The sequence below is a fragment of the Bombina bombina genome, chromosome 6 (assembly GCF_027579735.1).
Source record: "Bombina bombina isolate aBomBom1 chromosome 6, aBomBom1.pri, whole genome shotgun sequence".
NCBI lineage: Eukaryota > Metazoa > Chordata > Amphibia > Anura > Bombinatoridae > Bombina > Bombina bombina.
The window spans coordinates 86,890,542-86,914,790 of NC_069504.1; the positions used below are offsets into that span (position 1 = coordinate 86,890,542).

General features: G+C 35.6%; 1 protein-coding gene across 1 annotated transcript in view; it reads left to right on the plus strand.

Annotated features, from left to right (window-relative positions):
* Positions 1-24,249, plus strand: part of SEMA3D (semaphorin 3D) — a 257,776-nt gene that overhangs the window by 231,132 nt on the left and 2,395 nt on the right. Inside the window, exons 14-17 of the mRNA XM_053716507.1 lie at positions 3,291-3,332; positions 3,689-3,846; positions 12,286-12,350; positions 14,188-14,327. Coding sequence (XP_053572482.1) covers positions 3,291-3,332; positions 3,689-3,846; positions 12,286-12,350; positions 14,188-14,327 — 405 coding nt within the window. The remainder of the gene's footprint in view (positions 1-3,290; positions 3,333-3,688; positions 3,847-12,285; positions 12,351-14,187; positions 14,328-24,249) is intronic.

Genomic DNA, 24,249 nt, shown 5'->3' on the forward strand with positions numbered 1-24,249 from the left:
TCTTCACTGCACACTTTTGCCAAATTTTACAAATTTGATACTTTTGCTTCTTCGGAGGCTATTTTTGGGAGAAAGGTTTTGCAAGCCGTGGTGCCTTCCATCTAGGTGACCTGATTTGCTCCCTCCCATCATCCGTGTCCTAAAGCTTTGGTATTGGTTCCCACAAGTAAGGATGACGCCGTGGACCGGACACACCTATGTTGGAGAAAACAGAATTTATGCTTACCTGATAAATTACTTTTTCCAACGGTGTGTCTGGTCCACGGCCCGCCCTGGTTTTTTAATCAGGTCTGATGAATTATTTTCTCTAACTACAGTCACCACGGTATCATATGATTTCTCCTATGCATATTCCTCCTTTACGTCGGTCGAATGACTGGGGAAGGCGGAGCCTAGGAGGGATCATGTGACCAGCTTTGCTGGGCTCTTTGCCATTTCCTGTTGGGGAAGAGAATATCCCACAAGTAAGGATGACGCCGTGGACCGGACACACCATTGGAGAAAGTAATTTATCAGGTAAGCATAAATTCTGTTTTCTAACTTTGACCCCCAAAATCTGTTACACATCTACAACCACCAAAAAACACTGTGCTAAATAGTTTCTAAATTTTGTCCTGAGTTTAGAAATACCCAATGTTTACATGTTCTTTGCTTTTTTTGTAAGTTATAGGGCCATAAATACAAATAGCACTTTGCTATTTCCAAACCATTATTTTTCAAAATTAGCGCTAGTTACATTAGAACACTAATATCTTTCAGGAATCTCTGAATATCCATTGACATGTATATATTTTTTTTTAGTAGACATCCCAAAGTATTGATCTAAGCCCATTTTGGTATATTTCATGCCACCATTTCACCGCCAAATGCGATTAAATACAAAAAATCGTTCACTTTTTTACTAATTTTTTCACAAACTTTTGGTTTCTCACTGAAATTATTTACAAACAGCTTGTGCAATTATGGCTTAAATGGTTGTAAATGCTTCTCTGGGATCCCCTTTGTTCAGAAATAGCAGACATATATGGCTTTGGCGTTGCTTTTTAGTAATTAGAAGGCTGCTAAATGCCACTGCGCACTACACGGGTATTATGCCCAGCAGTGAAGGGGTTAATTATGGAACATGTAGGGAGCTTTTAGGGATACTTTTAGCTTTAGTGTAGTGTAGTAGACAACCCCAAGTATTGATCTAGGCCAATTTTGGTATATTTAATGCCACCATTTCACCGCCAAATGCGATCAAATTAAAAAAAACGTTAAATTTTTCACAATTTTAGGTTTTTCACTGAAATCATTTACAAACAGCTTGTGCAATTATGGCACAAATGGTTGTAAATGCTTCTCTGGGATCCCCTTTGTTCAGAAATAGCAGACATATATGGCTTTGGGGTTGATTTTTGGTAATAAGAAGGCCGCCAAATGCCGCTGCATTTCACACGTGTATTATGGCTAGCAGTGAAGGGGTTAATTATGTAGCTTGCAGGGTTAATTTTAGCTTTAGTGTAGAGCTCAGCCTCCCACCTGAAACATGAGACCCCCTGATCCCTCCCAAACAGCTCTCTTCCCTCCCCCACCCCACAATTGTCCCCGCCATCTTAAGTACTGGCAGAAACTCTGCCAGTACTAAAATAAAAGCTATATTTGGGCTTTTTTGGGTTTTTTTTTGGCATATTTACATATGCTGCTGTGTAGGATCCCCCCTTAGTCCCCAACCTCACTGATCCCCCACCAAACAGCTCTCTAACCCTCCCCCTCTGCCTTAATGGGCGCCATCTTGGGTACTGGCAGCTGTCTGCCAGTACCCAGTTTAGCAACAAATGTGCCATTTTTTAAAAAAAAAATGCCCTTTTCTGTAGTGTAGCTTTCCCCCCCCCCCAAGACCAACCCCCCACCCCGTCTTGATCCCTTAGATGTTTATTTCTATATTTTAAAACATTTTATTTTTAACTTTTACCAGTTTTATTTTTCTGTAGTGTAGCGGTTCCCTCCTGCTCCCGCCCCGTGCACGCGCCCGCCCGCCACCCCCCGTGCACGCGCGCGCTCCCGTGCGCGCTCCCGTCCCCCCCGCCCCCGATCCCGCCCCCCTTCCCTCCACTCGGCACATCGATGGCCGCCCACCCGCCTCCCAGACTTGCTCCCACCCACCAACGATACCGGCCACCGATGTCCGGTGCAGAGAGGGCCACAGAGTGGCTCTCTCTGCATCGGATGGCCAAGGGGGGTTATTGCAGGATGCCTCCATATCGAGGCATCACTGCAATAACCGGAAAGCAGCTGGAAGCGAGCAGGATCGCTTCCAGCTGCTTTCCAGACCAAGGACGTACGCCACACGTCCTCGGTCATTAACTGTCTTTTTTTTGAGGACGTGTGGCGTACGTCCTTGGTCATTAAGGGGTTAAAATTGCATGCTATTTGAATCACAAAATAAAAATTTTGGGTTCAGTGTCCCTTTAAATAAATATTTATTCATGCAACTATAAGTCTTATTAGGAGTAATTCATATCAGAATAACGTACATCCAATATTTATATATGTTGAGAGAATTATCATCAGCACTACTTATGAATTTATAGAGTCACTAACCACTTAACTTTTGAATTCTTACACCATCCTGTGGTGACTGTCAATCCATAAGATCCACATTGGAGTTTTATTTGGGATATTACCCAATTATATAGTATTTCACTCGTATCTAACCCCACTAGTAACAATCCTTCCGGTGCTCAATTATCACGTTTTCACTATCTGTTTTTATTGTGTGTTTTCCCATTTTGTAATAATTACCAATAAAGTTTACCTTTTAACCTTTATGTGTTCCCATAACTAGGAATATTCATGTTCTCATAAGTGTACACCATAACTCATTTCAGGAATATTCCTGTTGCTCACAAGTGTATATGACAAATAAACACACAAGACATACAGTGTATACGTAAAGACACAGATCTTTATTACCAGAGGTATAAATGATTAGGAGTGCTATTTAGTATACATCTTTGTAGCTGGTCACACTACTCTCTCTGCTCTTATGTTCCAGTATACAGCACCCACTCACTTAACCAATTATTAATTGGGTCATCATTTAGTAGTGCCATTCTCTATTCCTCTCTCTCCCTTCCCTTTTCATATCACAATATGTTAGTTGAAAACAATAGCAATTATATAAACCACTTCTTTTTCTTTCTAAATATAAAATATTTAATAAACCAAAATGTGTATTTGATTGCATTTTTATTGCAAGACATATTTACCTTTGTTTTATTTGTTTTTTTACTTATTTATTTTTTTAGCAACCGTCTCCTGTTACAAATATTGAGCTATCACTAAAGCAGGTGAGAAACATGTATATATTAGAATATAGAGTATGTTAGGTATAAAGTTAAATAAACATTTGCACTATGTTTAGATGAAGTATTATGTCAAATATTATATTACTGCTGTTAGATAGATATGTTGTTATTTTTTTAATCATCTGAAATTAGAGTAAGATGCTAAATATTAAAATGCACAGTAAATATTTCAGAAAATAGACGTGTCGTAGTTATTATTTCTGTATATATTTATTACTCAACACAAATTTATATATTTTTTGGTTACTACCCAAATTTTAAAAAGATAATGTAGAAACGTATTTGTGGATTTAATAAATTTAGTTTTTTTTGTGAATGTTTTTTTTTTTTTTTGGCAGCAACAATTATATATTACATCGAAGTATGGCCTGGTTCAGCTGTCCCTACACAGGTGTGATACGTACGGGAAGGCGTGTACTGACTGTTGCCTTGCACGAGACCCATATTGCGCCTGGGATGGAAACTCCTGCACTCGATATGTACCGACATCTAAAAGGTAACAGCCAATATTCTTTCCTGGATCTTGTCTTATGAACATCACAATTAAAATAAATGTTAACAAACAATTTGCAATTTAGGAAGAAAAGGGAAGTTGTATTATACTTAAAGGGACACTGAACCCAAATATTTTCTTTCATGATTCAGATAGAGCGTGCAATTTTAAGACACTTTCTAATTTACTCATATTATCAATTTTTCTTTGTTCTGTTGCTATCTTTATTTGAAAAGGAAGGCATCTAAGCTAAGGAGCCAGACACTTTTTGGTTCAGACCCTGGACAGCACTTGTTTATTGTTGTTTAATCAGCAAGGACAACCCAGGTTGTGAACCAAATATGGTCCGGCTTCTAAACTTACATTCTTGCTTTTCAAATAAAGATAGCAAGAGAATGAAGACAAATTGATAATAGGAGTAAATTAGAAAGTTGCTTAAAATTGCATGCTCTATCTGAACAATGAAAGAAAAAATGTGGGTTCAGTGTCCCTTTAAGAGGTTTAAAAATATATCATACTGTAAAATTGTATCCCCTTTAGGGCTCGATTTATCAAGCCCCTACGGCGGCAAGTTCTCACAAGAACTTGCTCGCCGTGATTTATCAAGCAACGTTCACCAGACCGCTGCTTCCCTAAGCTCTTCGCCACCTCTAAGGTGGCGAAATTCAATCTCCTCGGTCGACTCCTGCCTGCGCTTGTGTGCAATGTTAATTACCTGCGGGTAATTTCGCCCCGCCACAGACGAGCTGAGGCGTACAGGGGCGCGTATACGTGCCCCTGTACGCCTCAGCTGTGATAAATCTAGCATTTAAAGTGTTACCAAAGATCCATTTTACCCGCTAGAGTGTGTTACGTTGTTTACTTTTATTTTTTCATATGAAATAGCTGCTTTTGTCTGTTCAAAATTGTACTGGAAAATTAAAGACTGCTGTATTAGCAATAGAAAAGCTATGTAATCAATACGCAGCAGCAGAAATCAACCTCCTAAGGGGTGTGGGAGAGAGAGAGGACGCTTAGCCTATTTAAAAGGGGTTTCCTGTCATATTTTTAAATACAAAGCAGCTAATCTGGGTACTAGTTCCCTTAAAAATATTTGGGTTTAAAACAATGTACCTTTGGAAGATCTACATATGAAAACCATCTGTTTTGTTCTGCTTCTGACCTTGGTGAGTTTATAAGGAACTGCAAGCACAGAGAATACCCAAATGATTTACAGGGGAAAAGCTGTTTATGGGTGTCACAGAATATACAAAGCGTTCTCATCTTATTATGTGCCAGATTACGAATAGCACACTAACAATTATGTGTGAGCAATATCCGTTTTTTTGCAGCTAATTGCGTGCTTCGGAAGGAGCGCTCATATTACAAGTTGAACGTTAATGCAACACGTGAGCGCAATCGCGATTTATGACCTCAGAGCTCTGGTTAACTGGTTTTGCAAAAAAAAAATTGTCACAAAACACATCAAAAATACATTACAAAGTGCATTTACACTCATAATAACACCATCTAATAAAAATGATTTAAAAAAATATTGCATAAAAAAGTTATGCACAGAGCAGTTTCTTGGCGTTAAAAGTGGCGGCTGTAGGGTGTTATAAAAAAACACACTTAAAAGTGCCTTTACATTGTGGTCTATGGAACTGTGTGTTGCCTGTAAAAATATATGCATGTGCTTAACCCCTTAATGACCACAGCACTTTTCCATTTTCTGTCCGTTTGGGACCAAGGCTATTTTTACCTTTTTGAGGTGTTTGTGTTTAGCTGTAATTTTCCTCTTACTCATTTACTGTACCCACACATATTATATACCGTTTTTCTCGCCACTAAATGGACTTTCTAAAGATACCATTATTTTCATCATATCTTATAATTTACTATAAAAAAAATATAAAATATGAGGAAAAATTGAAAAAAACACACTTTTTCTAACTTTGACCCCCAAAATCTGTTACATATCTACAACCACCAAAAAACACCCATGCTAAATAGTTTCAAAATTTTGTCCTGAGTTTAGAAATACCCAATGTTTACATGTTCTTTGCTTTTTGTGCAAGTTATAGGGCCATAAATACAAGTAGCACTTTGCTATTTCCAAACCACTTTTTTCCAAAATTAGCGCTAGTTACATTAGAACACTAATATCTTTCAGGAATCCCTGAATATCCCTTGACATGTATATATTTTTTTTTTAGTAGACATCCCAAAGTATTGATCTAGGACAATTTTGGTATATTTCATACCACCATTTCACCGCCAAATGCGATCAAATACAAAAAATCGTTCACTTTTTCATAAATTTTTTCACAAACTTTTGGTTTCTCACTGAAATTATTTACAAACAACTTGTGTAATTATGGCATAAATGGTTGTAAATTCTTCTCTGGGATCCCCTTTGTTCAGAAATAGCAGACATATATGGCTTTGGCGTTGCTTTTTGGTAATTAGAAGGCCGCTAAATGCCACTGCGCACCACAAGTGTATTATGCCCAGCAGTTAAGGGGTTAATTAGGGAGCTTTTAGGGAGCTTGTAGGGTTAATTTTAGCTTTAGTGTAGTATAGTAGACAACCCCAAGTATTGATCTAGGCACATTTTGGTATATTTCATGCCACCATTTCACCGCCAAATGCGATCAAATTGAAAAAAAAGTTAAATTTTTCACAATTTTAGGTTTCTCACTGAAATAATTTACAAACAGCTTGTGCAATTATGGCACAAATGGTTGTAAATACTTGTCTGGGATCCCCTTTGTTCAGAAATAGCAGACATATATGACTTTGGCGTTGCTTTCTGGTAATTAGAAGGCCGCTAAATCCTGCTGCGCCTCACACGTGTATTATGGCTAGCAGTGAAGGGGTTAATTAGGGAGTTTGTAGGGAGCTTGCAGGGTTAATTTTAGCTTTAGTGTAGAGATCAGCCTCCCACCTGACACATCCCACCCCCTGATCCCTCCCAAACAGCTCCCTTCCCTCCCCCACCCCACAATTGTCCCCGCCATCTTAAGTACTGGCAGAAAGTCTGCCAGTACTAAAATAAAAGGGTTTTTTAAAAAAAATAAAAAATTTTTTAGCATATTTACATATGCTAGGGTGTAGGATCCCCCCCTTAGCCCCCAACCTCCCTGATCCCCCCCAAAACCGCTCTCTAACCCTCCCCTCTGCCTCATTGGGGGCCATCTTGGGTACTGGCAGCTGTCTGCCAGTACCCAGTTTGCAAAAAAAAGTGCTTTTTTTTTTATTTTTTTTGGCTTTTTTCTGTAGTGTAGCTTCCCCCCCCACACAGACAATCCCCCACCACCTTGCTGATCTTTTTTTTTTTAAATTTATTATTATTATTTAGAAATTTGTACATTTTTTATTAATTCATTTTCTGTAGTGTAGCGGTTCCCACCCGCTCCCTCCCCCTGCACGCGCCCCCCCCCCGCCCTCCCGTGCATGCGCGCACGTCCGTGCGCGCCCCCCGCTCGTCCCCGCCCACGATCCCGCCCCCCCTGCACATAACCAGGGCCATCGATGGCCGCCACCCGCCTCCCGGTCCGGCTCCCACCCAACAAAGCAGGGAGCCACCGATCTCCGGTGCAGAGAGGGCCACAGAGTGGCTCTCTCTGCACCGGATGGCTACCAAAGGTTATTGCAGGATGCCTCCATATCGAGGCATCACTGCAATAACCGGAAAGCAGCTGGAAGCGAGCAGGATCGCTTCCAGCTGCTTTCCACACCGAGGACGTGCAGGGTACGTTCTCAGGCATTAACTGCCTTTTTTTGAGGACGTACCCTGCACGTCCTTGGTCGTTAAGGGGTTAAATACATGTATATGTATGTGTTAATATGTGTATATACACATATTAACACATAAATATATATGTATACATTCATATACATATATATTTACAATCTACTGCCCATCGATGCGCAACTTACCCCTTCGCTGCGCTAGTTCTTATGCTTCGTCTTATGGCATGAGAGCGAGGCTCCCATTGGAACCTTGGGTTAACGTGCGAGTAGGGTAGGTTTTTTTCCCCACTTTTCTCTCTCTAATGAAGTCCACGGGTGAATATGTTAATGCTGTAGCAATATTAACAGTTCCGCTTTTTGCGCGCGAGCGAAAATTTTTCACTTTTAACTTGTTATATAAGCACTACCCAACACACTTGAAAAGATTACTTTTAGCGGAATTAGCGCAAGAGCAAAGTCACAAAGTTTTAAAAATGTTGATTAAAAAGTATATCTATGGTAATTTACTTACTGAAAGCATAACACTTATATTTTTATTAAATGGATACTCTTTTACACCATATTGCACTAGGATAAATAAATCATTGATCTGTAGTATTCGGATTACTCAATACCTTACTACAAAAGCATCAAATTAAATCACAGAGTCATAAGCATTCACTTCTATATGGATATGTAATGATTGGTTAAAATTGATACGTTTTATTTTGGGAATTATTAAATGACAATAAAAAGTAAAGTATACCTATTAGTTCTGAATTGGCATTTTTCATCTGTCGTTTCCATTGCTATTTAATGAACAACATAATTGAGAATATCCCTGCAGAGCAATATGATATGTTGATAATATAAGACACATGTCCTGGACATATAAAAGTGGTTGACTTCATAAACTTGACATATTAGAGATTTCTTTCTGTAAATAATACTTTAGAAATTACAGATAATGGGATAATGGTAATATCCAAATGTATTCTTTAGTACAACTGGTAGTTTTTAGTAAATAAATAAACTTAGAGACAAGGAACATGTAATTATAGAAACAAAAAGATAAAATACCAATTTTTTTATCCAGTTATGTAACAGAAACACTGAAAATAAAATGTTAAGTGGTATGGTGCAAGCACAGATGAATTAGCAGCATAAAAAGAGTTAATCAGGACAAAAATCACTGGTCATTTAATTTTTTTGGAGGGGCGTTATTCTTAGTTTTGGTTCCCTTATCCCTGGAGGTTTAAAGCAGCTGAAGGTTTACTAAAAGCATTATTTTAAATATGGATACTACAACTATTAAACACTGCATTGCAGAACATGTACATACAAAATATTTTTAAAATAAGTTTAGAACTATGATGTTACTAGCACAATTCACAGACAAACTCCTTAAACAAAGTCTTTAGTATGTTTACATTATCTCTTTTATGGGGTCAATTCTAAACCATTATAAACAAATACATGTACTTATTAAGCAATCGCTAGGTTACATTTTGTAGCGTCAGTGTTCTGGATCCTACATGATGCAGGCCAGACTCTACATATACATAGATCAGATATATAATAAGGAATAATCAAAGTACATTGCAAAAGTATTTGTTAAAAAGCATAATTAAAGGAATATTCTAGTCAAAATTAAACGTTCATGGTTCAGATAGAGCATGCGATTTTAAGCAACTTTCTAATTTACTCCTATTATCAATTTTTCTTCGTTTTCTTGTTATCTTTATTTGAAAAATCAAGAATGTAAGCATAGGAGACAGCCCATTTTTGGTTCAGCACCTGGGTAGCACTTTCTGATTGGTGTCTAAATGTAGCCACCAATAAGCAAGCGCTACCCAGGTGCTGAACCAAAAATGGGCTGGCTCCTAAACTTACATTCAAATAAAGACACAAAGAGAACAAAGACAAAATTGATAATAGGAGTAAATTAGAAAGTTGGTTAAAAGTGCATGCTCTATCTGAACCATGAAAGCTTAATTTTGACTAGACTATCACTTTAAAGACTTTGGGGTCGATTTATGAAGCAGCGAATGCTGCTTCCGACCCACTCAGCTTCAGTTCCAACTGAAGCAGAAGTTAAGAAGCAGCGATCCTAAGACCGCTGCTCCATAAAGGGACAGTCAACCAGTCAAAATAGTTTTAAGTTATATCTATAAAGTTTCCATAGATTGTATTCGATCGGGCTGATTGCTGTCCGCCACCTCAGAGGTGGTGGACAAGTTAAAGGGACAGTCAACCCAAAAATAGTTTTAAGTTATATCTATAAAGTTTCCATAGATAATTTTTTACAGATGTAGCCCAGTTTTTACATACAGTATATTCCGTCTTCAAGTTAAAGCACTTACTTTTGGCGCCGCTGCTGTTTAAAAATGTCTGTCTGACTCTGCCCCTTTTTCGTCATCAGTGACATTATGATCTTCTTGTGATCCCTGTAATTTTTCTGTCTTCCTCATAACCGGCTTTAGCGCATGCGCAATGCGCCTATTGTACTGAACGGGAACTTTTTCACACAGGAACAAAAACGCTGTGAAAAAGTTCCGCTTGGTTTTCCTTTACCAGAAGTACCCTGTATTTGCAAATTGCCTAGTTCTAAATATGTCGTTGCACATACAGATTTTTTTTTTAGCTATGACATAATTAAAAAAAAGGAAAAAGAAATAAAAGTGTTTAATAGAAAGAGTGACAGCCTATTCATTTCAACAGCCTGGAATTACAAAACAGAAATTCACTGTCTGACAGGCTGCTCTGAACAGTTATTACATTTGATCTCGTTTTTGAGTAAAAAAAAATATCTGTTAAAGGATTTGCATGCGTTTTACTTTTTTCAAGGGAAAGGGTGATCAATGCAAGTTCATTCTCAATGGAAGATTATCTTCCTGTACCCAAACTATAGCAAAGTGTTTTTGTTCCTGTGTGAAAAAGTTCCCCTTCAGTACAATAGGCGCATTGCGCATGCGCTAAAGCCGGTTACGAGGAAGATTGAAAAATTACAGGGATCACAAGAAGATCATGATGTCACTGATGACGAAAAAGGGGCAGAGTCAGACAGTCAGACAGACATTTTTAAGACGGAATATACTGTATGTAAAAACTGGGCTACATTTGTAAAAAAACGATCTTTGGAAACTTTATAGATATAACTTAAAACTGTTTTTGGGTTGACTGTCCCTTTAACTCGTCCACCACCTCAGCAATCAGCCCGATCGAATACAATCGGGTTGATTGACACCCCAACTAGCATCCGATTGGCCGCAAATCTGCAGGGTGCAGCGTTGCACAAGCAGTTGACAAGAACTGCTGGTGCAATGATAAATGCTGACAGCGTATGCTGTCGGCATTTATCGATGTGTGGCAGACATGATTCGCTATAGTGGATTATGTCTGTCCGCACATACACAGAATTACTTTTTGAGTGTAATGTCCTTTTCAACCAGGAACTACTGCAATAGTGCACGTAACAGCTCATTAGAGGATGTATAGACATGAAGGAAGGTAGATGTTTGTCATGATCTGCTCCTGCCATTGTTTGCTGGACCCACATGTTTCCTTTTGTGTGGGGGGGAGGCAGCATCAGGAGAGCACAGGACAATTTACTGTCAGCTTTATTAATTAGTCAACAATAAGCTGCTACTAGGGCAGTATAGAATAATTTAAAAGGACAGTAAAGTCAACATTAATTTGAAATTGAAAAGAGAAGGACATTTTAAACAACTTTCCAACTCCTATTATCAAATGAGCTTTGTTCTCTTGGGATCCTTTATTAAAGAGTAATCCTAGGTGAGCTTGAGAGTGTGCACGTGTCTCTAGCCATCTGAAAGCAATGTTTGCAACATTGTTTATTGCAATGTTATACATACTGTAGGTGCAAACATTTCTTCCATAGACTGGTAAAGACACGTGCACACTCCTGAGCTTTTGTAAGCCTACCAAACGTTATGTTTAACAAAGGATATCAAGAAAACAAAGACAAATTGTTAATAGAAGTCCCTAAAATTTGTATTCTTTTTGTCTGTTTAAAGCATCAATATGACTAAGGGATGGATACTGTACAGACAGAGAAATAGTATATCCTGAGCAAATGTTCTGAAGTTGAACTCTAGAATGCTTGTAACTTGTTTGGAGAAATGGTGAATAATAGGAAACTGCCTCTGAACTGTAGAGGCAGAGGCTGATAAAGAGATAGCTATGTGGTAATTTAGAAGAAAGATGGACAGGGATAAAACAAGGTTTGATTGTTTTAACATAGATAAGGAAAAGTACAAACTTCAAAGGCAACAAGTTCCTATCTATGGTCAGAATCTAAACTGCTTCAGATAAGGAAAGGAAGCTAATTAAGATACGTTAACCCAATGAAAATGTTATGAGGTTTCTTTATAGCAACATATCAGCCAGTGCTGCCCATGTAATAAAGTCAAAGTCTAAAAATGCCATTTTTACTATAACAAAATATTTTAGTTTGTTTATGTAACAATCTTTAAAGTTAAAAATGTATCTCTGCAAGTGTAGATTACAAGTTAATCTTCATGTCAATGGGATACAATTACCGCTGTTTGTTTTTGTCAGAAGTGATAATAAATACAATCATTGTTCTTTAATTCTTTCTGATAACAAAGTCTCTATACTGTCTCATAAAATGTTATCCTGCCAAAGGATAAATACAACCTTGGTAATGATAATGATACTAACTAGATATTATTGTGTTCTCCAAAGACGCGCAAGAAGACAAGATGTGAAGAATGGCGACCCTATGACACAGTGCTGGGATATTGATGACAGTAAGTATCTTACCTATTTAAAGGAACACTTACAGGCAGCTGTATCTACTAATTGACAATTAATCAAGTGTATCTGTATTTTCTATATCTTTTATCCAGACCATGATGTTACATAACTTTGTTTTCATATTTATTTTTTCAAGTACAGTACTACTCAACAACTCATGTATTTAAAGGGACAGTATACACTCATTTTCATATAACTGCATGTAATAGACACTACTATAAAGAATAAGATGCACAGATACTGATATAAAAATTCAGTATAAAACTGTTTAAAAACTTACTTAGAAGCTGTCACTTTGGCTCTGTTGAAAAGGTAGCTGGAAAGCCCACTGCAAGTGGCAAATAAGACACTCCCCCCCCCTCCCCCTTCCTTTATACAAACAGGAGCAAGCTGGAGTAGGTAGTCGAGCGTATTCACATAAAACTTTGGGGCTTGGTTAGGAGTCTGAAAATCAGAGCAATGTTATTTAAAAATAAGCAAAATTATACATTAATTAAAAAAAAAAAAACTTTATGGGCTATATAAATAGATTATCTACAAAACATTTATGCAAAGAAAAAATGAGTGTATAATGTCCCTTTAAATAAAAAAAAATCCTAACTCACTCACTTTGTGTTAAAGCACAATAACATAATAATCATTTTTTAAATTCTCTTCCATTAACATAGATGTATTATAGTTTATTTGTGAGGGAAAATACATAAGAGAACAATTGGTTCCTTATGTACCAAAATATTGCTTGTTTTTATTATTGTGTGCACCAAATTTTAAATGGTTAACCAAACCTGGAACAATACAATGTCAAACACATATATGTAGGAAATGTTTCCCAAAGCTATTTTTGTTATTATATCCTCAATAGTAAAGGTTTAAAGTCTGTGCATACCTTAACATGTGATGACAATTCACTAAAGGGACAGTCTACAATAGAATTGTTATTGTTTTAAAAGATAGATAACCCCTTCATTACCTATTCAACAGTTTTGCATAGCCAATACATTTATATAAAGATACTTTTTTAACTCTGTGATTACCTTGTATCTAAGGGGCCGATTTAACAACCCCTGTATTGGCCCCAATGTAACTATTTCTGCGCTAGCCTTCAGGCTCGCCAGAAACAGCAGTTAAGAAGCAGCACCTTAACTCATATGCCTCTTCTGAGGCTGCGGTCTGCAATCCGCCCAATCGTGTACAATCGGGTTGATTGACACCCCCAGCTCTGCAGGGGGCAGCAATGCACAAGCATTTCACCAGAGCTGCTTGTGCAATGTTAAATGCAGACAGTGTATGCTGTCAGCATTCGGCGATGTCTGGTGGACATGATCCGCTACAGCAGATCATGTCTGCCAGACATTGATAAATCGCCCCCTAAGATCACATGACTTTTTATTTATTATCTATTGACTTGCATTTTAGGCACTTAGTGCTGTTTTGTGCTGACTTAAATAACTCCATGGGCGTGAACACACTGTTATCTATATGGCCCATACGAACTAGCAGTCTCCTGTTGTGAAAAGCTAATAAAAAAGCATGTGATAAGAGGCTGTCTGTAGTGACTTAGAAACAGGCAGAAATTTAGAGGTTTAAATGTTATAAGGTATATTAGTTGGTTGTGCAAAGCTGGGGAATGGGTAGTAAAGAGTTATCTATATTTTTAAGCAATACAAAATTTTAAACTGTCCCTTAACGTCTCCAGTACCAAACAGGGAAATACAAAATAGTTCACATTATTATACATTTACAAAACTATTCATTTTAAATTAAGCCTATTTTTAATGTTAGGGTTTAATGCTGAAATCAATAATACCTTACACTAAAACTGATTTTCAGGTACTACCCATGAAACCGCAGAGGAAAAAGTGATATTTGGAATTGAATTCAATTCTACGTTTCTGGAATGCATCCCAAAATCCCAGCAAGCATCTATCAAGTGGTACATTCAGCGCACCGGGGAGGAACACCAGGAAGAGGTACACCATCCTGCTGATAGCTGTACAACACAGTGATCCCTACAATTCTTTTTCCTTCCTTAATGAACAATTTGTGTGGCATTTTTGATAAGACTTATCTGTTTTAGAGGAAAGCACTCCCATATACCGGATAATATCCTATTTTATTCATTAATGATATGAAGGAAAATCTATTCTGATGTAGCAACTTTTTTGCCAAGTTCTGAAGGTCAATATCTACAGAATAAAACAGTTGGCAGCTGGTAGAGAGATGCAGAACTGGTTAGAATGATAAGGTTTATTGAAATCTTTTTATAATATGCCAGTGGGATCATTCAGATATAGGGTTGTCTGATATTGTTCTTATTGCTTTAAAAATATATTTGCTACTTTTGAGAGAATATGCAAATCTCCCATGGCCCTAAATGTTCTGAGATTGAATGTTAGGGTCTGAACACTTTTATTGGGATTGTTTATTGCACCAATCTGCTTATATGCAGCCAGGCCTGCACTTTGGGCAAGTCTAGTGTTGCACCTGTCCTGGGCACTGTGCTTTGGGGGCCCCCACTCTGTCATCAGGGGTGGGGTATGACAGTGAAATGTGCGTCCTGTGCATTAAAGCACTGCTGGACCAGAGCGGAAATTGCTGTTCTTACACTCAGCAGTGAATACTCTAATTTCCCTTTATGTCCCTAGACTTTAAAGCAATGCATAGTTTGCTAATAAGATGAATGTTTGAATACTTTTGAATCATTTATCTTAAACATTAAGGACTAGAATACAAGTACACTATATATCGCTTGCACACAAGTGATATTAGTGAGCCACCTCGCGTTCGCATTGCTAGGAAGCATTGCGCTCATGAGAGCGTGCTTCCATAGGCTCCAATGGGATCCTCGTTCTGACACCATCAGAGACGGCATCAGGACCTAAGCGCAGCGAAAGGGGTAAGTTGCGCAGCAATGGGAGCAAATTTAAATATATACAGTATGTATATGATTAAATACTGATATATATTTATGTGTTAATATGTGTATACATATTAACACATACATATATATGTATATAAGCATATAGATATTTATTTACTGGAAACACACAGTTACCATAGACTGCAATGTAAAGGCACTTTTCAGTGCTGTTTTATTTCTAACGTCCCACTCTCGCCAACTTTACCCCTAAAATACTGCTTAGTGCAGTATTTTTATTAAAAAAATAAACATGCTGCTATCTTTATTTTTTTTTTATAAAATACACTAGACAGTATTTTGTGGCGATTTGGGGCACATTTATAAAAAATAACCAGAGATCTGGTTAATTTTACGAGCTTGGGGTTGCAATAACCAACCACTTTTAAAGGCTGGTTAATTACCGCGCACCCGCAAACGGGCAAATTTGCCCATTTGCATGCACATGATAATTTAGCGCTCCACTTGTAAGTAAGCCCTAACTTGTTAGTGCTGCTGTTCTACCAGTATATAAATGGGAATCTGCTTTTTGTGTCATACTGCCCTCTGCTTGGAATTAAAAGTACTTTTCAGTCAGTTTTCTTGTCATGTTGTGCAATAGTGTACAGATCTTTACATATACACATTTATCATATTACTGTCATTTAAACATAGTATATATTATAGTATATGTTATGAACTGCATTGCAGAAGCCTGATTACAAAATAAGTGTTCTAAAATGTTGACAACTGTAATTTTATTAACAGTTTTGCATATTTTGCAGTCCGAGAACACACCCTTTAACAAGCACATTACAGGCTGATATAAATTAGCTGCAATGCTGGTTAAATAATTATTGTTAAGCAAGTTGCAGGAACAAATTCTGAAATCTACAGGATACACTCCATCCTATCTATGAATAAAGTTGAATGATAGGAAACATGGGTAAATTTAAACTATGCTTAGCTAAAATTACACGGGCAATTAACCTTGTTTCAAAAATATTTTCACTATTACATTTCACAATAGACAGTTTTGGAAAATAATGTCAGATGTATGTTAAATGAAAATGTCATATCTGCATTTATGTATTTGGTCTCTAATAGAGTTAGCAATCGCATTATGCAAAGACACCACTTATAGTAAATGTACTTTTTCTTATTTTGTTGCATATTTGTAATCTAGGATATGTGTTAAAGATTCTCTTTTATCTAAAGTAAGATAACTGAGACAACTTCCTGTATTACTCTAGGGAGCCTATTCATCAATGTGTCCAAAATATCACGCCTCTAGTAGATTAGGCTCCCTAGAATAACAAATTGAAGGAAGTTGCCCAATTTATCTCAAGTGAGCTAAATAGAAAGCTGTGATTAACACTTGCACAGTCATTTTTTATAAGTAAGAGTGAAAAAAATGTTTTTGTTCCAGACTTATAAATTTGTTTTTCTTGTGGCGTTCTTTACACAAAGAAGCATTATAGTTATTTATAGAGATCAAGGCATCAATATAGGTGTTTCATTTTATTTTAAAATATGCAGTAGCTTACAGGGAAACAACAGTTGTTAAAACGATGTATTTCTAGCAGAATTAAGAAAAGGATTCTTATTTGCTGGAGTCCTTTATATTCCATTATTGAATTGTGATGGTCTATGCCAAAACGAGTTAAAGGGACATTCTAATATAATAATTAAAGGCACATGAAACCCAGATTTTTTTATTTTATGATTTAGATAGAGCATGCAATTTTAAACAACTTTATCATTTACTTCCACTATCACATTCAAATATTCTTTGTTCTCTTTGCAACCTTTTGTTGGAAAGAAGAGATGTAAACTCAGGAGCATGGACGTACGTATCTTTAGTAGTATATGGACGCAATTTTACTACAATGTTATCTATTTGAAAGACCACTAGAGGGCAGCACTATTTCCTGCCATGTCGTGCTCCAGATATCTACCTAGGTATCTCTTCAATAAAGGATAGCATAGAAATTAAGCAAATATGATAATTGAAGTAAATTGGAAACTTTCTTATAATTGTCTGTTCTGTCTAAATCACACAAAAAAAAATGGGGTTTTATTCCTTTAAAGGACCAGTCAACACATTAGATTTGCATAATCAACAAATGCAAGATAACAAGACAATGTAATATCACTTAGTCTGAACTTCAAAGGAGTAGTAGATTTTTTTATAACAAATTTCAAAGTTATGTATATTTCCACTCCCCTTGTACCATGTGATAGCAATCAGCCAATCACAAATGAATATACGTATAGTCTGTGATCTGAATCATGAAAATTTAATTTAACCTGAGTGTCCCTTTAAGTCTCTGAGTCATTAGACTATTTAATAACTGCATGCATGGTCATTGGTAGATCCGGTATGTGACCACATTTTATCTGTGTTGCAGATCTCTTGCTGTTTAAAAACACATTTTGAATTCCTTACATGTGCTTATTTTATTCTGATATCCTCCCTGTGCTATAATCATAATTTGCTGCTTTTCGCTATTATTACGGTCCACTGTCCGTTACACACACAATCTGATTTGCTGCCCCTGGCTATACTGAGATGACAGAGAGGAGTTTGCCGATGCATTATTATTCCGCACTCTCCTTTACCCCTTGTTGTGTGTATATGTCAGTTTGATCAGGATTACGCAATAAACAGTTGGCAAGCCTCACATATTCTCATTTTGTTGTATCCTATTTTCTTTCCCTAACTGTTCCATAACATAATCTTGTGCATATTCTGATTGGCTCTCGTCATCATTCTGAAGCAACCAGGGTGAAATGTTAGGTGTATAATTGTTACACCCTCACCCCTCCTATTGCCCGTGTATAGCAGGAGACAGCACTGTGCTGCTAAAGTAAAATCAATTCTGCTTGCTGACTGCTGAAGGTTTATCCAGAAAAAATGCATTGCAAATATGAACAGAAATGATCCCAGTTAATTCTTTACCCCAACAAAACATCTTCTCACTCACTCGTTTAAGTTGCAGCAGCCAATTGCAGACTCCTCCTTTATCCCCCCCATCTTTATGTTTCTATGGAGACTCAGAATCACAGTTTACATCTATTCCACATTTTGTGTAATAGCCCTTGCCCCGAGTGTTCCTTTAAACTATGCCCACAGCTGCCATACACATTAAAATGCACACATTATGCTTCTGAAATCTTCAATGTGCACTTCAGAATTGGAAACCCCCAAATATTTAGATAGAATAAAACATGAATAAAAGAATGGTTATACCCTTACTAGTAAAAGTTTGACTTTTCTTTGTTTAGAAACACATTTATACACCTTTTCCATACTTCAGAAACACTTTGTAGACACCTCATAATATAATTACTAAAATATTTGATTAAAGGGACATAATACTCATATGCTAAATCACTTGAAACTGATGCAGTATAACTGTAAAAAGCTGACAGGAAAATATCACCTGAGCATCTCTATGTAAAAAAGGAAGATATTTTACCTCACAATCTCCTCAGCTCACCAGAGTAAGTTCTGTGTTAAAAGTTATACTTCACCTTCTCCCAGCTGCAGGTAAAAATACAAAAAAAATGAAGAAATGAACAGCAGCCAATCAGCATCAGCAGTGCTGAGGTCATGAACTGTTACTGTGATCTCATGAGATTTGACTTAACTCTCATGAGATTTCATAGTAAGCTTCCTTTACCTGATTGGTGAAATAATATGAGAGTTCACGAGGCTCATCCCCTAAGCTGTCCCAGGACAGACACACTAAAATGCTGCTTAGAAATCCTGGTGGCTACTGAGGAACTTTTGAGGTAAAATATCTTTCTTTTTTACATAGAGATGTTCAGGAGATATTTTCTAGTCAGCTTTTTACAGCTATGCTGCATCACTTTCAAGTGTTTAAACATTTGGGTATTATGGCCCTTTAATAAAATATATTTATGAATTCATTACTTTGTTCATAGACTTTTCAGAACAGCTGTCTAATGCATTTTTTAATGTAATTTTTTTAACTGAAGTACACTGGAAACATTTTATATTATAAAGACTGAATTTGTTAACTTTAAAATAATGTTTTCCACAGAGTGTCCCATTATTAATTTTGCAGAGAACTGGCAGGAACTCCATAATACGCAATATAACTTCCTATATAAGAGATAAGAAGAATATTTAGACGAGATAATAATTGTTTCCATTGCAGGATGTCTCCTGTTTTTCACCTGGATGGTCAAAGTTTATTAGGTGACTTCCAGATCTATAGTTAGTGGGAGTGTCAGGATCTCTTGTGTTAGTGACATTTTCCTAAGGTCAGACTATGGGTAAGCGTTTTCCTATAGAAATAGCAAAACTTGTACCTATTTATTGAATGGTTTGTGCGTCACATTTTTTCCCCTCAAAGATCAAATTAGGTTGCTTTATTTAAAGGGACATAAAATTTCAATTTCTTATTTCATGATTCAGATATAGCATACAATTTTAAACAACTTTCTGATTTACTTCTATTATTTAATTTGTTTTGTCTTTGGTATCCTTTGTTAAAAAAACATACCTAGGTAGCCTCAAAAGCTGCTTAATTGTGGATGAACATATATGCTTCATATTATTGGCTTATCCATGTTCCTTGCTTTTTCTTCACCAAAGGATACCAAGAGAATGAAGCAAATTAAATAATAGAACTAAATTGGAAAGTTGTTTAAAATTGTATTCTCTATCATAAGCATGAAATTACAAATTACCCCTGACCCTACTTTCCTTAACAAGAGATCCCTTATTGTAGTGTTATTCTTTTAGTAAAAACAAAATGCAATAATTCTCAGCTTTATGAAATCACTTAATAAAGCCCTTAATATACTTAAAGTTTGTATCTCCCCTGAAAGTTATTTATATTAAAAAAACAGAAATGTTTATTGTTTAAAAATATGAATAATCCCTTTATTACCTATTCCCTAGTTTTGCATAATCAACACTGTACTTTTTACCTCTGTGATTGCATTGTATCTAAGCCTCTGCAGACTGCCCCCTTATCTCTGAGCTTTTTACAAACTTGCATTTCAGCCAATTAGTGCTGACTCATAAATAACTCCACATCAGTGAGCACAATGTTATCTATATGCCACACATGAATTAGCTCTGTCTAGCTGTGAAAAACTATAAAAATGCACTGAGATAAATGCGGCCTGCAGGGGCTTAGAAACTACAGAAACTTAGAGCTTTAAAGGTTATAAAGTTTATTAATATAACAATGTTGATTGTGCAAAGCTGTTATCTATCTTTTTGATCAATAAAAAGTTTGGCGTAGACTGTCCCTTTAAGATAGTGTAACACAATGCATTTTTTACTTAAAAAATGCCAGTTTAAAGTCTTGTCTACTTCAGTAATTAAGCAGGATTGGCTCCTCCATATAAGTAAAAAAATGGGTAGAAGTTTGCAATTGTAAAACAGTAGCAGCAAACAAGGTGCTAATCTATCTGGAAAGCTTTCACACTTGGGCCCTGTAAGTTAATTTATTACAAAACTGCACAAAACTTCTTTATTGCCTTTTGGTCGTTTTTGTAGATCTCAAGTCATCTTTTCTATTTTAATACCAATTTCCTATGTTACCAAAAATCACATTTGTCAAACTTGCAAAAGGTGTTTGTTTATATGAAGTATAACTGTTAGAACTCTTTAAATATATATCTCTATGTCACCAATTCTATAGGATTGATCTGACTATGATAATGGCCTCTTGCCATCACTCATGTCATTCCTTTCACTGCTGATTTATTAATCATTCATTCACAACTTTGCAATTCTGAGGGTCTGATCATGATGGCTGGTATGCTTTGAAGATGCTGATTCTTAGAGCCATCTGAAATGTTTTAGTTGTGAAGATCTCCACATGTGAACGAGATAGCAATGGGCACACACTATTTACCCAGCAAAAGGTGCTGAACTAATTTGTCATGGTCTACCTCATTCCTGTTACCATCCCCATTTAAGTGTTTTATTATGTTCTAAAAACAAATTGAATTTGTAAATAATTTACTATAATTATAAACATTTTAGCATTAAAATATTTTTGTTACAGTGCTTGGAAATTAAGTTTTTTTTACCATATGGTTATTTATTTTAATGTATTTATATTGCATATGGTGCAATTTTTATTTTAGCCTTAAACCTTTACGCAAGGTCCTTAAGTCGTGCTAACCCGAAGCATGTTAAATTAAATTGCGCTTGCACAAAAGCGTTTACTTTCAACTTGTAATAATCATGCAAATTAATGCGGGCACAATATTGTTATATTGCGCGGGTGATGAATTTAACACGCCACATGCTATCTAGCCCAGTATGATTAAAAGGGTGTTTGAAAAGTGAAAAGGTACATGAAATACAAGATTATCATGGATTAAATGTACATAAGAATGAGAAATCATATACAATGTGTAAAAAATGTGATATTGATATTACCTTTGCGTAAAGGTGGTAACTGCTAACTCATGGGCAGGTTTCTGCAATATCTATCTATCTATTGCTCTATCTATCTATGTATCTATCTATCATCTATCTATCTATCTATCTATCTATCTATCTATCTATCTATCTATCTATCTATTGCTCTATCTATTGCTCTATCTCTCTCTTTATCGTTCTATCTATCTATTGCTCTATCTATCTATTGCTCTATCTATCTATCTATCTATCTATTTATCTATTGCTCTATCTATCTATTTATCTATTGCTCTATCAATCTATGTATCTATCTATCTATTGCTCTATCTATCTATCTATCTATCTATCTATCTATCTATCTATCTATTGCTCTATCATCTATCTATCTATCTATCTATCTATCTATCTATCTATCTATCTATCTATCTATCTATCTATCTATCTATCTATTGCTCTATCTATCTATCTATTGCTCTATCTATCTATCTATCTATCTATCTATCTATCTATCTATCTATCTATCTATCTATCTATCTATCTATCTATCTATCTATCTATTGCTCTATCTATTGCTCTATCTCTCTCTTTATCATTATATCTATCTATCTATCTATCTATCTATCTATCTATCTATCTATCTATCTATCTATCTATCTATCTATCTATCTATCTATCTATCTATCTATCTATCTATCTATCTATCAATCTATCAGTCTATCTATTGCTCTATCTATCTATCTATCTATCTATCTATCTATTGCTCTATCTATCTATCTATCTATCTATCTATCTATCTTTCTTTCTATCTGTCTATATTTCTCTCAGTCTGTTTAGAAATATTTTAATCACTTTTGCTATGATATTTGACCCAGAGAAAAATCTGTAAGATCTGAAATTTGATCTTATTAAAAAATCTCTATACAAATATCATCATATATAGTTTAAAGTTAAAATTACATTTTCATGACTAACGTAGAGCATGTAATTTTAAGCAACTTTGCAATGAACTTTTACATTTTACACACAGTCTCCTGAATCATATAAACGTGCCTAGGCTTACACTTATAAAGGATAACAATAGAACAAAGCAAATTTTGTAATATGATTAAATTGGAAAATTGTTTAACGGGACATGCTCCATCTTAACCATAAAAGTTTAATTTAGAATGCACTGTCCCTTTAAGAAAAGTGATATATATATATATATATATATATATATATATATATATATATATATATATATATATCTATATATATATATATATATATATATATATATATATAAAACACAGTTTTTATAATAATTTTAGCAAAATAAAATATTTTTGTTACAGTGCTTGGAAATAAAGTTTAGCATAACTTTTGGGAAACTATGAACTTTTTTTTACCATATGATTACTGCATATACTATAATTGACAAGAATTGTAAATGTTTGTATGAAAATGAAAAGACAAGTGACAGATATTCACTTTTGTATTTGTGTTTGCTGAAAGTAAAGTTATTGTTTTCCTTTTACATGTTTACCTTTTATATAATATATATATATATAGTATTGCAATAGAATACATATTGTTTTCAAATCAGTCCTTTAAAGAATTATACAGTAAACAATACATTCTATGTCAAACTGAGTGTATGTTTGCTGTTTTAATTATAGCAAATGCATTATTTATGAAGCTTTGATTTATAACTTGCAATCAGCTTTTGAGCATCAGATTGCAACATAAGTAAATGTAAATGGTTTAAACTTTTAAATATTTTCATAGCAATATACAAGCTGCCTACACAAATTTATATTTTTATGCAATGCCTATTAAAATCCCAAACTGAAAATTCTTTACATCTTCAACACTTTTAATTGCTTTCAGGTTTGTAGTCCAAGTTATTGAGTAATAGTGAAAATGGGTTTTATAATACAGTTTTATACATAGTAAGGATTATAATGAGGACTAATATTAAGGATACTACTACTACTAATAATTAAACAATATGATTCTATTGTTTGTATATTTTTAAATATACCATTAAAACCAGATATGGGGTAGATTTACCAAAGGTCGAGCGGACATGATTTGCTGTAACGAATCCGCTCGACCTCTCTAAATGCCGAGGACATACACTGTTGGCATTGATCATTGCACAAGCATTTCTGGTGAAATGCTTGTGCAATGCCCCCCCTGCTCACTTGCGGCCAATCGGCCGTTAGCAGGGGCTGTCAATCATCCCAATCGCCACTATTTCCTAGTCACTTAAAGGGACATGAAATCCAAAATTTTATCTTTCATGAGTCAGATAGTGCATGCCATTTTAAACAACTTTCTAATTTACTTCTATTATCATTTTTTTCGTCCTCTTGGTAACTTTTATAGTTAAAACAATATAGAATATGTGGGAACTAAGCACATTTGATAATAGAAGTAAATTGGACACTTTTTTAATGTTGTATGCTCTGTCTGAATCACAAAATATTTTTTGGGGGTTTCATATCCCTTTAAGACGTGTGTATAAAAACCATAGAGAATCAAAACAAAATGAGTCATTTTAAGGCAGGAAGTGAGCTGTGTAAAAATGTCATTA